The 18,496-nt window shown below is 38.5% G+C and overlaps 2 protein-coding genes across 2 annotated transcripts in view; both read right to left on the bottom strand.

Moving 5' to 3' along the window:
• Positions 1 to 2,515: 2,515 nt before the first annotated feature.
• Positions 2,516 to 3,354, bottom strand: cldn26 (claudin 26). The gene has a single exon (XM_083527723.1). The coding sequence runs from the start codon at positions 3,282 to 3,284 to the stop codon at positions 2,589 to 2,591; it is 696 nt and encodes a 231-aa protein (XP_083383849.1). The 5' UTR covers positions 3,285 to 3,354; the 3' UTR covers positions 2,516 to 2,588.
• Positions 3,355 to 9,677: 6,323 nt separating this feature from the next.
• Positions 9,678 to 18,496, bottom strand: part of lztr1 (leucine zipper like post translational regulator 1) — a 17,840-nt gene continuing 9,021 nt past the window's right edge. Inside the window, exons 11-20 of the mRNA XM_083527346.1 lie at positions 18,024 to 18,116; positions 17,794 to 17,889; positions 16,419 to 16,596; positions 15,360 to 15,529; positions 14,410 to 14,566; positions 13,853 to 13,979; positions 13,529 to 13,678; positions 11,672 to 11,777; positions 10,363 to 10,443; positions 9,678 to 10,025 (exon numbers count right to left, since the gene is read on the bottom strand). Coding sequence (XP_083383472.1) covers positions 9,909 to 10,025; positions 10,363 to 10,443; positions 11,672 to 11,777; positions 13,529 to 13,678; positions 13,853 to 13,979; positions 14,410 to 14,566; positions 15,360 to 15,529; positions 16,419 to 16,596; positions 17,794 to 17,889; positions 18,024 to 18,116 — 1,275 coding nt within the window. The 3' untranslated portion in view covers positions 9,678 to 9,908. The remainder of the gene's footprint in view (positions 10,026 to 10,362; positions 10,444 to 11,671; positions 11,778 to 13,528; positions 13,679 to 13,852; positions 13,980 to 14,409; positions 14,567 to 15,359; positions 15,530 to 16,418; positions 16,597 to 17,793; positions 17,890 to 18,023; positions 18,117 to 18,496) is intronic.

Here is an 18,496-nt window from a genome sequence, read left to right as displayed (position 1 = left end):
AACAGGCCAATGTGGCAAGCCATCAGGGTCATAAACAAATTATAAAAGAGAGAAGTGCCCTGTTGAATAATGCATCGGCTTTAGTAGCCAGGCTGAATGTTAATGTGGCCGTCCTGTGACGGAGTGTTTCAGCCGACTGCTCCGGTCTGGTGAAGTCGCTCAATAAGTGAAAATTATTCATAGTTATCGACACTGAGCACTTATGATTTTTGGTGGATGCTGGGGTGATTAATAACGCTTCAGATGAACAGATTTATTCCTGCTATACTACACCAGTTTGACTGTCAATCTTGACTGGTTTGAGGGTGTTATTTTATATTGCATCAACAAAATAAATTAGCAGTTTATAGTATGTATAAATTAGTTTATAATATTATTGTTTTTTTTAAAGTAACATCTCATTTATGGGGACTTGTATGGCAGATGCTCCATAATCAGAAATGTAACAAATTCTGTGTAACTGTGATGTTGTTCGTTTTTTTTTTTTTTTTTTTGTTGATGATATTGTCGTTGTTGTTGTTGTTGTTTTTTCACCTTTACTTTTGACATGTTTAGTAGGAGTCTCCAGTTTGAGTTATTTGTAAGTTGATCATTTCTGTTTTCTCTGTAACATAACAATCTGTCATTTCTTTTGGTCTTAAGTTAATAAGGGTCTGGGTCATTGTTCGGGTTGTATGTTGAAGTTGGTTAAAATCAGCTGCAGTACAGATGGAATTACATGGTATTGAAGTAAAGAATGGTTGCCATGTTGGTTCTTCTCACCCAGAATAAGTCTCCAACCTTCCCTGCTCCAAAACAACCCCAAACAATTAAGCTTCCACCTTCATGTTTAACTGTAGGGGGTGAGGCAGTTGGCTAACATCATCTCTCCTGTTCTCCATCTTATATAGGTTCCTCTGTTAGGACCCGAAAATGTCAAATTCAGACTCATCTGTCCACAGACCTTTCCTCCAGGCATTTAATGTTCCTGTTATTGTCTTTTATCAAGTTTATTGCAGATAAAGAGCTTTGGCATATGCTTTGGCGCATTATGTTTTTGTATGATGAAGTCGGTTCTAATTAAGGTCAGTCCAGACGGACTTGCACGGTGTTGAAGTATGGAATGGTGTCATGTTGGTTCAGTTTTCTTTTCACCATTAATCTACATTTTACTTACATGTACTGTATATAATGAGTTTGCATGCTCTTTAGATATAACCAGAAAGTTGTGAGGTGGAACATGAGAGGCAACTTGCAAGACTTTTGACAGGCATTGTATGTTGTTAGGTTTGGCAATTGTTATGGTGTAAAAGAAACAAAAACAGTTCAAGGACATGCTGTTATAGAAAAAATTCTCTCACCACATTGAATTAAGTTTTTGAGCACAAAAGCTGACGTTTAATTACTTTACATTCATTCATTTCCTTTACTTAATGGTAAATAAAAGAAATAAAATTTTGGAGATATATATGATATATGATATATATGCTGAAATTATGCTGAATTCTAAAGGATCTTTCAGGTCTGAGGCCTGGAACTGAAATCTTTATCTAAACTCAGTAGTTTCAAAGGTGGTGTGGGGTTTCTTTTTCCATTAATGGACATAAAACACTTAGAACCAGCTACAGTTACACACACCTGTCCAGATGCTTCAATACTGTGCTTTCAGTTCGCCAAGTGTCCTATTTTTTAAGCAAAGCTGGGATCACGGTCTAATTGTAACACAAATGCACACCTGTGTTTCACTTGTCCTGAGTCACCGCTGAACACTAGACGTCTTGAAATTCTAAAAAAAAAAAAAAAAGGGGGAAAGATATCACGCACACACAAATCGGTGTCTTTTTTGATGTGGTTTCTTTTTGTGGCGCAGCCAAAATAACCATTAAATTATTTCTGTCCCAAGATGAGTGTCCAATTGTTTAAACCTTACAAAACATGATGGATTGAAATGTCTGATCTGATTATTCCAAATATATATTTTACATGGACATAAACATTGTGGTGAGTCAGCGTTTGGAGAATATGACGTTTTTTTACTTTATTTATGTATAAAATACACCGGGACATGTTCCGTGAGATGAACGGTGTCGATTCATGTGAACACAATAATCTTACAGAAAAGAAATGCAGTTTGATGATCTGAAATAACTTGTCGGCCCACCCCTTCGCCCACCCACACATTTCCTCCAACTTTATTTGTATTCCATGGATCCCATTTTAAATTTCCATTTCCACTTGCAGAAATTAAAGAGGTAGAAAAATTGAAACGAAGATGGTTGGGATTTTTGTATAAAAGTAGAATGAACAGTGGCACCAAATCAACCCCCAACTTTAATTGTACTACAATTTTCGTTTGTTGTGTGAGCAAAAGAAAAAAAACGTGAGTCTCTCATTGAAACTACAGAAACTGTATTTCTTCCAAATGAAACAGTCTCAGAAAGCATTCTTTTTTTTTCTCAGATTTAATAAGCACCAACAAATAGAGGTCACAAAAACACCAAGAACAAGAATGTATCAAAACAAACCAGGCAATGTGCGTGTTTCTACCATTCGATCGTGAATCCTTCATTCTGTCCTACTGTACGGTGCAAGAATAAAAAAACAAAAATCTATAAGACCTCTGTTTTTAGGTAGTGCTGCATCCTTGGTTGAAGGTTATAAATCGGAGTAAAGATCTCCCTTTGCTGCTTCGCTTCGTGCTCTCTCATACACACCGCAACAAAAAGAAACGATCCTCCGATGACCAGCAGAAGTCCTGAGAACCAGGCGGAGAACATGGCCTCCCCGTACTCCCAGCGTGGCATCACGTCCGGAAGACCCTCATCCCAGAACTCCACCACCATCACGTAGGCGATCAGAGAAACCGGCGCCAGCGTTGTGATTCCCGACACCATGATGAGCACACCACCGAGGATGAGGAGTCCTCTCTTTAACCTGTTACGGCCGGCCCCGATCTCAACACCATCGAGTCCAAAAAATGCCGCCAGCACACCGAGAAACCCGGTCGTAATTGATATACACATGAGTATCCTGGATGCAAGAGTGACAGGAGGCAGAGCAAGAAGAGACTCAAAGGCTTTGCAATGGAGACCCACTTCCTCAGTAAAGATGCAAGTATGCCACAGACCTTCGTACCAGTTCTCCATCTCGTTCAGTTCCGAGTTCATTGTCTTCCATAGCGGCAAAAAGGTGGTGATGAAGGTCGTGACAAGGCCTCCGAAAGCCACAAAGAGCGACGCTCTTTGTACAATCTTAGTGGTTAGAAGTACCATCGTCAGTTCTGGTTGCTTCTTTGCTCTGGACATCTCAGAATGTCTCTGTCCAGCCGATGCTGATTTAATCTGTCCCTCCTCCACAGGAGTCGCAGAGCCACAGGCCCAGCCCAGCACCGACTCCTCATCATCATCATCATCATCAGGTGTGTTAATAAGCGAAGCACGCAGTAATCCTTAAGCGCAGCCTTCCACAAGAGCCGTTCTGTTCAGCCGAAGTGATGAATATCAACGTCGAGGACAATAAGGGCTTTTTAAAAGCTGAAATAAGATAGGTCTAGATTTAAATCCGGCTGGCGCTCAAGAAGCCTCCGCAGGGCGAAACATGAGCAGGTCAGGGATGAAGGCACAAAACAGAACAAAGATTCAAACCAGAGCTAGTTTATATACGAGCTATAAGCAAATTTGTCCTGCGATACTAATTAATTAAAGACACTTAAGACGAAATGTATTTCAGTCATGTACAGAAAAGCTTAATGAAATGCAGTTAATGTATAGCAGGGGTCTCCAAACCTTTTTCTGTGGGGGCCACATTAATAAATACCAGCATTATTTTGGAGATTTTATTCTGATTTAATATTTATTATGCCTCCCAATGCTAATTAGTTTATTATTTTGTTATGCACCGTAAAGACAAATCAGCATTACATTTCAACGGATATACAACCTATTAAAACAGCATTATTACTATCAATGAAATTCTTTTATATTCATTGCAATTGAAATCAGAACATTTACTTACTTATGCATGTGGTTGGTGGGTGAATCTAACAGATTATTAGGCTACGTTAATAATTAGAGGTCGATCGATTGCTATTGTTATCGGTAAAATCCACTAAGTTGGATCGCACTTACCGATAACCGATTAATCCAGCGAGAGTTTTGGATACCGGATTAAAAAGCAAAACAAAAATAACGACATGTTAAATATTACAAAAGTAGTCAGGCCATAGTTTGGGGACCCTTTGGACATGAGCAGAGGTACACCAAAACAAGAAGAAAATGCTACATAGATAGATAGATGAATTTATTAAAGGGTTTAGGCCCTTGCTTAAGGGTCCAACAGTGTGGTCCAATAGTTTGGTGGTATGTTAAATTACTTTTTCCATACTGTGAACTAGAAAATTCTCAGTACAAAAAGTTTCCTTCTTTCTAGCATTCAGAAAATGTGCTGAACTGCTAGCATAACATATTTAGCTGAGTTCAAAACTTAAGTACGAATATAAAAACTAAAGGGATAAACAAACCCAGATCCTTAAACCATATTGAGTTTGATTGCTGACCGTGCAAATTAGCTAATTAAAGCTAATCCCTGAATCTGTCAGAGTTTAGTTAGCATCATAACAATTAGCTATAAACAAGCTTTCAAGATACGCCAACTGTCGAAGCACAAGTGCCGAATAAAGAAATAAAATTGGGAATACAGCAAGCTGATGTACACATTTGTAATAGTGTATTGTAGGAAAATACTAATACACACCCGTGTGTGTGTTATGAACTCTGATGCTAGCATAAGCTTTATAAGCAGCTAAGCACACAATACATTGAGACATTTACATATCAGTGCCATAATGATTAAAGTTTAGGTTTTCTGCAGATTTGGGATTTACCCCAGATCACCTCATGGCTAAAAAACAACAACAACAAAAAAAAACATTATATGGCCAAAAGTATTGGGACACCTGTCTTTTCCAGCAATATGTGGTTCTTCCAGACAATTGTATTTATTTATATAAATTTATTTATATTATGTATGTCGTTTTGGGGACAAGGTGAGGGAGGTGAGATTGAGATGGTTTGGACATGTGCAGAGGAGGGACATGGGGTATATCTGTAGGAGAATGCTGAGGATGGAGCCACCTGGAAGGAGGAAAAGTGGAAGACCAAGGAGGAGGTTTATGGATGTGGTGAGGGAAGACATGCAAGTAGTTGGTTTGAAAGAGGCAGATGTAGAGGACATTGGGGGGGATGGAGACGGATGATCCACTGTGGCGACCCCCAATAGGAGAAGCCGAAAGAAGAAAATGTGGTTCTTCCACAAACTGTTACCACAAAGTTGAAGGCACACAATTTTATATTATGTCTTTGGATGCGGTAGCAATAAATATTCCCTTCTTTTGAAAAGCTTAATATATATCGATGTATTCATATATTCTTTACATGAGTTGGAGCGGAATATCTCCTGCTTTAGAGCTCTGATCTCAATTAAACACCTTCAGGTTGAATGTTAAAGCTGACTGCACCCCAGGCCTCCTCAGCTCACCTACATCAGGAGCTGACTTTACTAACACCACTATGGCTAAATGGATCTCACACAAATCTCCACACGCACACTCCAATGTCTAGTGGAACATCTTCCTAGAATATTGGAGGGTATTAACAGCAAAATGGGACTAAATGTGGAATAGGATGTTAAAAAACATAAACTATGTAATATAAATATTAAATGATGACAACTGATTGTCATGCTGGAACAGGTTGAATAGAAAAAAATTTAATCCTGCTACATCCAAAGATTTAGACAATTGTGTGTCTCCAACTTTGTGGTAACAGTTTGTGAAAAAACTACATATGGCTGAAAATGTATGGTGTCCTAATACTTTTGTTTATATATTGTATTTATACTATTTTACTGGTAGGGTCTGAAAACATTGTAGTATTTACATAGGACTTCACAGTTTACATTCTTAGCATCATTAACGCTATTATTCTTGTTCATTATATTCCATTTCTGTCAAAAATGACCCAACTTACAAACATATATATTTATTTTTACAATTATGGCTTTTGGCAAACGCCCTTATCCAACGCGAACTACAACTGAGCAGTGGAGGGTTTAAGGGAACAGTAGTGGCAGCTTGGTTGTGGTGGGATTTAAAACCGTGACCTTCTGATCCAAAGTCCAATGCCTTAACCCAGGGGTGGGCAATTAATTTTTACCGGGGGCCGCATAAGCAACCCGAGCACTGCTGGAGGGCCACATCGACAATATTTTAATTACATTTTGCTCAATATTATTTTTGATATACCGTAAGATAAATAATAATAATAATTTCATTTAACCTAACTTAACTTTATACAAAAGCAGATTGCTTTTGATGGTTTTATTTAAACTCTTAATCCTTAAATATTTATATTAGGCTATGTGAAATTAAAATAAGAAAACAAAAAGAATCATTGAATCACTGCAATTTATTTTTAACTTGTTCACACTTTAACTTTGTTCCACAAACAAGGAAAAACAACAAACAATTTAACAAGTTTATAGAAATACTGCAATACAACAAACAATAACTTGTTGTGTTTTCCACCTCATTTTACCTCTTTATGTCTGAGGTGGCTATGCGAAGAAAAGCTGAGAGACGCTCATCAGTGATAGAGGATCTGTGTTTAGATTTGTTGAACTTCATCACTGAAAATGTCTGTTCACATACTTAAGTGGATCCAAAGAGGACCAGAATCCTCTGAGCATGCCTCCTCAGGTGTGAAAAGTTCTCCTCTTTGAGGGAGGAGTAAAAGTCCAGCAGTGAGACTGACCTGAAATGCTCTGCCAGAAGTAAGTCAGACTGCAGGTCAATGAGCTCCATCTGAACATCGTTTGGTGCATTGTCCACACTGCAGTTGAAGGGAAAAGAAACCATGTGCATTTCACTCTCAAGAGCTTTGAAATCTTGAAATCGCCTCGAAAACTCTCCATGCAGTGCTTCTAACTTGCTTGAGTACTTGTGGAGGTGATCGGCTGATCTTGTGGCTTCCTTTAGTGTTGGCAAGTGGGTCAGAATGTTGTCCTTCACTTGGTTTGAGAGAAGCTGCAACTTTCTCATGAAAGCCGTCACTGCACTGTACATCTCATGCACAAAAAGGCCCTTACACTGCAGTTTGACATTCAGTCTGTCATGAGTGCAGTCACATCCACAGCGAATCCGAGGTCTGCCACCCAGTCTTCATCTGAAAGTTCTGGGATATCATGTCCTTTCTTCCCACAGAAATTCTGAATCTGGTCTCTCAGGTCCCAGACACTTTTCAGTACTTTGCCCAGGCTGAGCCACCTGACGTTGCTGTGGTAGCTTATGTCACCATGTTCACTCTCATTTTCCTCCAAAAGTGCAACAAATTGTCTATGATTAAACGCTCTCGCTCTGATAAAGTTAACTGTTTTAGTTACAGCATCAACTTGTCCTGACGGCTGCATCTCTGGGGGTGTGAACTTTGGTAAAAAGTTCTTGTTGGGTTTGCAGTTTTACCATCAACGCATCAGCCTCCCTTGCGTGCTCTTCATCAGACAGATTCCGGTATTTATCCTCGTGCTTCGTCGTGTAGTGGCGATTCAAATTATAATCTTTAAACACAGCAACCTGTGTACCACAAATTAAACACACGGCTTTACCTTTAATTTCTGTAAAGAAATACTTGGCGGTCCATGTCTTGTTGAAAACACGGCATTCGTCATTAACTTTTCTTTTTTTAGCGTGAGCGGACATCTCGGGGGTAACCGGGCATCACTTGTCGCTGTGCACCTTCACTCACAGGTTACGCACGGACATACGTCCATAAATAACACTTTTCAAAACAAAAGCAGCACCGTTGTATTGCACACTCGACATAGATATTTTTTACATTTATTTTGTAATTTATGATTGGCCTCACGCTGGCCGGACAGGGATGCACAAAGGGCCGGATATGGCCCGCGGGCCGTAAGATGCCCAGGTCTGCCTTAACCACTAAGCTACCACCTCTATATATATATATATATACACACATACATACACACACACAAACACACACAACTGTAAGAGAAATTTTAAGTAAAATTCAGTGTATGGGTCCACCATTAAATCAGTAGTGGTTCATTCTTTTTGCCTGTGATGAAGCCCTGAGGCTTTGGGTGGCCTGAATGCCCCTCAGGTCCAGTTGCACTTGCTGGCATCGGTGTTTATGAGTGCAAACTCCCACCATCAATGAGCCTCTTTGTGCTTTCGTCCAAAACCTCTCTTTCATTCTGTCTTTTGTTTCGTTCTCTCCATCCAAGAATCAGCAGAGAGTCAGAGGTAGAAAGATGGTCATCGCTTAGACATAGAAAGAACTAAAACACTGTTGCAAATGCAGAAACCAATTTAAATGCGGTCTGTTTACAAGTGTGTTATCAGATTTACGGTGCGAAGATTTTTATCTCTGCCGCAATGACGTAAAAAATATTTACTCAATCAATAAAATCATGAAAACGATTTTTTTTTACAAATCATAAAGTATTCACCCCCCCCTCCCGATGCATGAATGAATGACTCACAATTTAAAGAAGTGACTAAATAAAAGACGTTTTATTAAGGAAGAAGTAATCCAGATAATGTTCTCCGCAGTTAACACAGAAATCATACAATGCCAGAATTGTAAAGCTGTACATATTTATTAACTGCAAAAAATGATGTTAGGACTAGAGAGGATTAGAATAGGTTATATAGAGGTCAAAAATATAAACTGAATAGTGTAAGAATAAATTAATCTCAGTATATAATATTTACAATGCAGTGTAGAAAATGTATAGATTCAAAGCACTTGTTAGAACTGTTAAATAAAACTGAGCAGGTGTTGGTTATAATTGTTCACCTCAAAGCCATTATGGGAATAATATATATAAAGATTTAATATTTGTGAAGAATCATTTTAAAGTAGCTCTGAACTTAAAAACAGATGATTCGTTCACATTTTCTGACTAAAACAAATTACTCGGATACGATGGAAAATGTATTAGTGTATTATAAAGATCATAGAAGCGAAAAGGCCAAAAGTACGTGCACACGCGATTATCACACCTATATGTTGAATGTTAAACATCGTATTCCAAATTTGGTTCCTCGTTTTCTGTTGTAACGAGTTCCACTCTTCAGAGAAGGCTTTTTATTCGATTTTTTGGGTCATGTCTGTGGTGAAGTTGTGATCATTCTGCTACAAGAGCATTAGTGAGATCAGACACTGAGGTTCAGTTGATATTACAGCTCATCAGAGTGGTTAAGGTCAAGGCTCTGGTTTTTTTTTTCTTCATGAAGATGGCTTTGTTCACAGGAGCATCATAATGCTGGAACAGGTTTGGGGTCACCTATTTGAAGTAAAGGGAAAATTTCCTGCTACTGCATCTAGAAACATCCTATGAAAGTGTGTGCCTCCAAATTTGTGGTAACAATTTGGAGAAGAACCACGAGTGGCTGAAAAAGTCATGTGTCCCAATACATTTGGTCCATATTGTGTATTGTGTACATACTATTTTGGTGCTTGTACTGATGGCCATATTATGCAAAGTGGATTATTTTCCAATAACAACAAGCCTAGAAGTGTTTTATTCCACTTATACCACAGTTATCCAGGTCTTTATAATTTGCATATTCATGAAAAAGCCATTTATAAGTAGGAAGATTAATCCTAAATAAAAAAAAATGAATGTATTATGTTCAGAGGTACTTTAACCCAGTTTTACCCAACGAAGGTGTTGGTGTCAGGAAGTGAACCATGCGCAGAATTTCCCACCGATTCAGTTGTTAGAGGAAAGAGAAGCAGGCTGGTGGGAAGAACAAGCATGGAAAAAGAGGGCTGGGAGTTGGGGACACAGCATGAGATGAATAAATAAACAGGTGAGAAGAGACGAGACGAAACCAGGAGACATGCCTATATATCAGAGCTCATCTCGGCACACTGTTTATCTGATATGTGTGATGCCAGAGACTCTATGATGTCCAACAGCAGCGGCTGGCTGAGCGATCGCAGGTTGGGGAGCTTGGACACCTTTAGGGGAAGGAGAGCAGAGCAAAAAACGAATAAACCGACAGTAAAAACGAAACGACACAAGCTGAAAATAACGAGCAAATCAAAAACGCAGGAGAAACAAACAAACAAACAAAAACAAATAAATTACAAAAATCCTGCGATAGTCTTTTGGCACTTTCATGCTCCATGCAAACATTGTATTGAATTGTATTGTATTGTAATGTATTGATCACACGGATCTGATTTAGACGGTACACATTGCGATCTTGCACTGATTAGAAGTGAGGGCAGGACGGATTTAGCCGTGGTCAGGTAACCAGCACAGCCGCAGTGCGTCGCTCAGCAGTACACCCACCTTGATAAACTGGTGCACTATAATATGCAAGCAGTGCTTCTTCATGTCCAGAGCCTGAGTTTTATCTGCTGCCTCGAGTATCTAAAAAAATTAAAGAAGTTTAGAACTACATTTAATGCACAGTATCCATGAAAGACCTGTAGTTTTCTATAATGCCCAAAAAACACTTGTTCAACCTAATCATTCTTTTACAATCTCCTCTCTTTTTTCTACAGAATTCCTATGATCTTAACGTCAAAAACGCTCCGTTTTCACGCTCCGTAATTGTATCGCGAGTAAATCTCGTGCCTCGTGAACGTTTCCGGCGTATAGCATGGAGTACGAGTTGACATCTGGATTCTCTATAAGAGTTACTACAAAAAAAACAAACAAACACCTTTTATGTCGAGATCAAAAGAAAAGTAAGGCACGAAAACAAAAAAAAACAACACCACACCTTTGATGTCGAGATCACAGGGAAAATAAAGCCTGGATACTGAAAAAACACCTTTTACGTCGAGATTACGAGAAAATTAAGTCATGATAACGAAAAAAAACCCAAAAAACTTCCATGTCGATCATGGTGAATTAAAACGTGATACCGAAAAAACGTTATATCGAGATCAAAAGAAAATTAAGACGCAATAAAAAACCCTTTTATGTAGAGATCAAAAGAAAATTAAGACAAGATAACGGAAAAAACGTTATATCGAAATCAAAAGAAAATTAAGACGTTATAACGGTTTTAGAAAACGGTAGAAAACGGTTTTTGTTGAGTCGTGATCATAAGAAAACAAAAAGGATAAAAAAAAATATTATAATGCATGGCTTCTTAGGACTTCCGTACTTTTCACATCATTATGAAATAAATACGCTGAAGCGATGCAGCTTGTCATGTCACGTTCTTATTGAAACTCGATGCTCTGATTTAGAACTCAAGGACTGGATGTGAGATCTTACAATAACATCTAATGATACATCAAGAATATGACATTTACGTTTATGGAATTTGGCAGACGCACTCATCCAGAGTTGCCATTCTAGACAACTAAGCAATTGAGGAATAAGGGGCCTTACACAAGGGGCCCAGCAGTGGTGGCTTGGTGGTGCTGGGATTTAAACTCACAACCTTCAGAACCACTGAGCTTCTACTTCCCAATATAATGACATCATAGGATTATGTTAAATAGCTTACAGTGGCTAACAGTAGGGAAGTTTACTTAGTAAATGTCTGTTCTTTATTAGACTATTTTTTAATGCTGGGAATCAGCAATATCTTACTTTCAAGAAACCTCACTATTTTGACAGGAATATATAACTATATATTTACCTGCAAGACATTCTCTACAGTTACGTTCATCTCCAGGTTCTGCTTGCAGTAAGCCTGCAGCCGGTTGTTCGAGAAGCCGTAATAATACGGAGCGGAAAACAAGTAGCTGAATTCGGGTTAAGGATAAATGAAAAATGGACGGGTACATTAAACAAAATGCAACAATTACATCAGGAAATACAGTGATTTAAAAAAAATAAAAATAAATAAATTTTAAAACAACTTTTATGTAGAGATATAAAGAAAATCAAGATGCGATTATGAAAAAAAACACCTTTTATGTTGAGATCACAGGAAAATTAAGACGTAATAACGAGAAAACAATTTTTGTTGAGTCGTGATCATAAGAAAACGAGAAGGGAAAAAAAACAAACATATAATGCATGGCTTCTTAGGACTTCTGTACTTTTCACATCATTATGAAATAAATACGCTGAAGCGATGCAGCTTGTCATGTCACGTTCTTATTAAAACTCGATGCTCTGATATAGAACTCAAGGACTGGATGTGAGATCTTACAATAACATCTAATGATACATCAAGATTATGACATACAGTGATTATAAAAAAAATAAATAAATAAATAAATGTATTACCTGTGATTGTTTACTATTTTTTTTACTTTAGTATTATTTATTTTTATTTCCAATTTTTATGCTTGGAAATCTCTTTGAAATGCAACTTTTAAAGGTGCTATATAAAATTACGGAATTATTACTACAATTATTATTATTATTATTTAGGGGGAGGGGCTCATTCATTCATAATTTATTTTTTTTTTTACCTAGAAACTGCACTTAACACAAGTTTATTTGATGGAAGATGCCTCCCAATACACCTATTATACAGGTTGGTGCAGGGAAGGGGGAGATTTTGGAGCTAGACGCTGGCGTTCCTTAGTTTGGCCTTGCCTTTAGTTTGGAACTAAGGACAAGGGGTTAAAAACAAGCTCGCACTGGTCCTAAACAATTCCTAACACTTCATTGTCTCCTACTCCTAGTTATAAAATATCTAGTTTCCCAGCACCACCCTTCTTCTTTTTCCTTCGGCTTCTCCCATTAGGGGTCTCCACAGCGGATCATCCGTTTTCATACCCCCCCCCCTGTCCGCTACATCTGCCTCTTTCAACCCAACTACCTTCATGTCTTCCCTCACCACATCTATAAACCTCCTCCTTGGTCTTCCTCTTTTTCTCCTTCCTGGTGGTTCCATCCTCTTTTATCGATATACCCCATGTCCCTCCTCTGCACATGTCCAAACCATCTCAGTCTCGCCTCTTTCACCTTGTCTCCAAAACGTCCTACATGTGCTGTCCCTCTGATAAACTCATTTCTAATCCTGTCCATCCTCGTCACTCCCAACGAAAACCTCAACATCTTCAGCTCTGCTACCTCCAGCTCCACCTCCTGTAACACCTAAATAGCGTCTGAGATAAGAATTAGCATTTGGAGTTTGGAGTTTTATGGACGTTTGCTTGGCTGAGATTAATTAGTATTTTTACTGGCATTAGTATAAATGATAAAAGGGATAACAAACGAAAAAAAGATAAAACAATGTTCTTTACCATTACATGGTGTGTCAGTGTGTCCACATATTCGCATAATTATTTCCTACATTCGAAAAAAGCTGTTTACTTTTTCTTTCAACTAGAATGCAGTCATCTGGCAAATATGTGACTTTATCCTAATAATATACACGATATAATATTAGTGTACTGGATTAACCATGATAATGACCCCATTTTCACAACCTCTGCTGCCCATGATGGTGGGACAAACGGACCTCTTTTCATACATCTGGAAAAAAATGTTGTAAATACATGTATCAAAAATAATTTAGCAATGTATAAAAGGATACAGCGAATCCTCTGGAGGCATGTTGACGTCTCCGTAGTAAATGTAGCGCAGCATGGACTCGAAGGCCTGTTTGCTCGGCACCATTTCTCCTATGGAGATGTTCACCTGGCCATCCTCGGGCATGAAAGAGCGGAACATCGCTTCGAAATAGCTGGCAGGAAAAAAAAAACTGATCTGAGAACTGAGACTGAAGGTTTCAGAGGATTCAGATGTAGTGTTACTGACCTTCTGGTCGAGCAGATTAGAGAATTCTGTTGTAATGTAACATTATCATGCACATTCTTCCAGACTTAAGAATTTTGCCCTCAGACAGACAACAATGTACCTGGAGCGAGCCGCCAGAATGGCTTTATGTGCAGGCCGAGGATGTCCGTCCAACAGCAGGATGATGTCACAGAATTCCAGCCCCGCCCCTTCCAGGTAAGCCTTCATGTCCTGTACCAGAGACGTACCTATAAAAAACAAATAATCAAGGTGTTTCTTTCTTTCTACATTGTTTTTATTTTAAAACATTCATTTGCAATTCAAATTACATATAATGACATGTACAATTGCCTAATGTGTTTTAAGTATAAATTATAAACATAAACACATATGTATGTATGTATGTATGTATGTATGTATGTATGTATGTATGTATGTATGTATGTGTGTGTATGTATGTATATGTATGTATACATCAAAGAGCATTGGTGAGATCTGATGCTGCTGAGGAGTTCTGGGGTGCAGTCATTGTAGCAGTTTACCAGATTTGTCACAATCTTTGGCCGCGGTTCAGGGAAAAAACACATATAGGTGTGATGGTCATGCGTCCATAAACATTTGGTCTTACAGTGTGTGTGTGTGTGTGTGTGTGTGTGTGTGTGTGTGTTACAAGCCTACCTATATCAACCGGTTGGTCCGAGTAGACTCTGGGAGGTGGCTGCTGTTTGCGTCTCACGATCTCCACGATCAAAGGAGTGGAAAGGTGCTCAAACTCCTTAGTCATAATCACCTGATTAAAGTGAGTCTCCTTCACCACAAAGTTGAGGCAATGCTCCTGAGAACACACACACACACACACACACACACACACACACACGATTATTATCTCGTACTGTACATTTCAGGAGGGGAAAAAACGAAACAATTTAAAGTACAAACATCACAGTCACTTTCCCTCACCACTAAAGTGTCATTAGATGTTCATTAGGGATATAAACCCTGATCTAGATTTCTATTTCTAAGCAATTTTGTGGCACAGCGATGATGTTATACACCAGAATCAAAATCAGTATCAGAATACTTTATTAATCTCATAGGGCACTTGTTTGGCTGCAGTTACTCACAGTAAAAGATTAAAGTAAAATAAAAAAAATAAGAAAATTAGGTAACACTATTTTACAAATCAGAAATTAGACCATATTTAATAACGGCATTTGTAAGTTTGATTTATATGCCATTACAAGCTATTTATAAGATTTAATCACAAAATAGTAAAGACTGAATCCCTCACTGTAATATTTATTGTCTTCTCTCATAATATATGTATATTATAGGACAGGGAAGATATACTATATATATTTCATACATATTGCAATGAGATTATTGCACATAATTGCCCAAGATATAAACAATACATAAGTGTGGCATAAAAATCTATATCTATTATCTATATAATATCTATAACAACAGTAGAGTTGCTTGTATGCTTGTTGAATCTGGTAGAAAATTTTTTTACTAAACCCTCAGGTTCCTGTTTGGGCCCGATCGAGTTTTGTGCATTAAAGAAAAGATAATGTTGTAAACATTCTTCACAAAAGTCTGTATAAATAATTTTGCTCTACGGCCACCTTGAGCTGGTCGAGCTGCAGTTTGTTTGCATTCTCACACACGCTGAGGACGTTCTGCAGGTCAACAGAGGCCTCGATGTACTGCACGCACAGCTGCTCCAGCCGCGAAAGCTTGAAACTCAGTGCGAGTTTATATACGTCCATGATCAACAGGACATCTTGAACGTGACCTGAGGACGAATCGGAGAAAAGGGAAGCGGGTTCGTTTTAGACCATGAAGTGTCACATTTTTTTCCGGATATGATGTGTTTGTTATTGTAAGAAACTGAAAAACAATGGTTAGCGGGAATAGCTAGTGGATGCAGCTTGCACATATTAAGATCGTTTTCACTCAGGGAACGTTTTTATTTTTTCCCCACTCAGCGTTTTCTTTTTTCAGGATCTCATGAAACCTTTTTTAAATACTGCACCAGAGTTGGTCTTTTGTGCGTCTCAAACTTGAGATAAAAGTCTCTGAAAAACCAGAGATACAAAACTTTAAATTCCTCAGGAGGTTCCTAGAAACTTTAAAACAAATATTTTTATTACTATATGGACAAAAAGTATTGGGACAACTGACTTTCCCAGCCATATGTGGCTCTTTCCCAAACTGTCCCCACAAAGCTGAATGCACACAATTGTACAGGACGTTTTTGGATTCAGTAGTATTTAATTATGAGACCCAAACCTGTTTCAGCATCACAATACTCCATGTGCATACAGCGAACTCCATGAAGATGTGCTTTGCATGGGTTGGAGTGGAAGATCTGCTATAGAGCTCTGACCTCAACCTTATTGAGCACCTTTGGGATGACTGTGAACACTGACTGCACGCCAGGCCAACCGTGGGTCTGAATCTGAATGAGTCTCACACAAATCTCCACAAGCACATTCCAAAATCTAGTAGAACATCTTCCCAGAAGAGTAGAGGGAACTAGAAGAGCAAATTAGGACTAAACGTGGAATGTGATGCTCAAAAAGCACATACTATACTTATGACCAGGTGACCAACTTTTGTCAATATATAGTCTACATCTGACAGATTTCAGGCTTTGTAGAGTGTGTGTGGTGAGTACGGACCTCTGCGTGGGTACTGGATCTTGTCCGTGTACAGGAATTGCATCAGCACCTCGAACGGCTGAGCCTCGGCCTCTCTGATGGACACCTCTAACATAGGTGCCCTTACAGTGCTGGAGCCGTCCTTCTGTCTGCCAGCTCCAGACTCCTCGCTCTCCTCACAGGCCTCGTGTTTACTCCTCTGAACAAAGGGAAGAAAGTGAGAGAAATAGAGTAGCATTACACAACAGGAAATAGCATTTAACATCTAAAGTCAACATTAACCCACTTTTATTTATGATGGCATCCCACAAAATGCTAAATTTTAATATATAATACAATGTTTAATAGCATACACTATATGAACAAAAGTTTGTGGAAACCTGACAATAAGATGGTATGTGCTTCATGAACATCTCATTCCAAATATAGTTCCCATTTATCATTATAATATCTTTTAACTCTTCTAGGAAGATGAGATTTTATTTTATTTTTTTCAATCAGCCACAAGGGGTGTTCGTAAAGTCAGATATTGATGTAGATGAGGTGATGAGGCCTGGGGTTCAGTCAGCATTTCAATTCAACCTAAAGCAGGGTTTAGAGATCTACAGCAGGAGAACAGTTTTGGGTCTCCTAGTTCAAGCGAAGGGTACATTTCATGTTACCGCATCCAAAGACGTCCTATGCAGTTGTTTGCCTCTGTTTGTGGAAAAACCACATTATATATATATATATATATATATCTTATATATATACACATATACACACACACATACATACATACATACATACACACACACATATATATATATATATAAATAAACAAATAATAGACATTAATGTAAATAAGCAATGCAACAGCTAGTTTCAGAGTCAAATGCAATCAAATGCTAGAGACCCTTGTACTACCCCTGCCTTAGGAATTGCTCAGAACATCCTAAAGGTTTTTTATTAAGACCCACATACACAGATCAGGCATAACAATATGATATTATTATAATATGACTGGTGCAGTGAACAACACTGATTAACTCTCCATCATGGCACCTGTTAGTGTATGGATATCTTCATTAGACAGCAAGTGAACGTTTTGTCCTCAAACTTGACGTGTTAGAAGCAGGAAAAATGGGCAAGCGTAAGGATTTGAGCGAGTTAAACGAATTGTGATGTCTAGACGACTGGCTGGTCCGTGTGGTCTGATCCAACGGCTGCTGTAGCTCAAATTACTGAAGAAGTTAACGCTTTTAATGCTCGAAGGGTCAGGACTGATTTAGCAGCAAAATGGGGACCAACACAATATCAGACAGGTGGTCATAATGCTATGCCTGATGGGTGTATGTCCTAGTGCTTTTTCATATAATCACCACTCATAATAATGGCAGCATGATCTCAGGCTGACTTGTTTCTGTCGATCTCTGGCCTGAAGAATCTTCTTCCGCAGCCACTGACAACGTGCTGTTACTATGGCGATATGGCCCAGAACCCTCTCCTCTCTCTGGAGACCACAAATGAGAAAGACAAAGTATTAACATTCTGAACACATGCAAACAGAGATGTCACGCTACTCATGACAATCGGATCTTTTTAGCAGTAAATCGTTTAAGAAATCATTATAGGATGCAGACAGACCTCTCCGAGGATAAACTCCACGTCGCAGAACTGCCTGTTTTCCCACAGCTTTCCGTAGTCTTCATGAAGAGTGCATTTCGGATAACAGGAGAACTAACAGAATATTTTAAAAAAAGGGGTAAAAAAAAAAAAAAAAAAAAAAAAAAAAAAAAAAATTTACGACTCAAATTCAACAAGGAAAATAATTTATTTATCACAGTGCTTAGGAATTCTGAAAGCTCAAAACATGCTCGTTCGGATTATGTGCCGGCAGCTGCAATTCACAGCTTTATATTAAGCGTTGGTTTTAATACTTTCTTGTTTCTATGGTAACAGCTACTTCATGGGGACTTAAATGTCAGTCCTCTTACCACGATATCACTTTAATTCATCCCCATGAATAAAGTGATCCATCCATCCATCCATCCATCCATCCATGTCTGTCTGTCTGTCTGTCTGTCATATACAGTGAGGTAAATAAGTATTTGAACACC

The sequence above is a fragment of the Silurus aristotelis genome (assembly GCF_946808225.1).
Source record: "Silurus aristotelis genome assembly, chromosome: 23".
Taxonomy (NCBI): domain Eukaryota; kingdom Metazoa; phylum Chordata; class Actinopteri; order Siluriformes; family Siluridae; genus Silurus; species Silurus aristotelis.
Note: the sequence above shows the minus strand (reverse complement) of the source record. Positions and strands in the feature narration are given on the sequence as shown.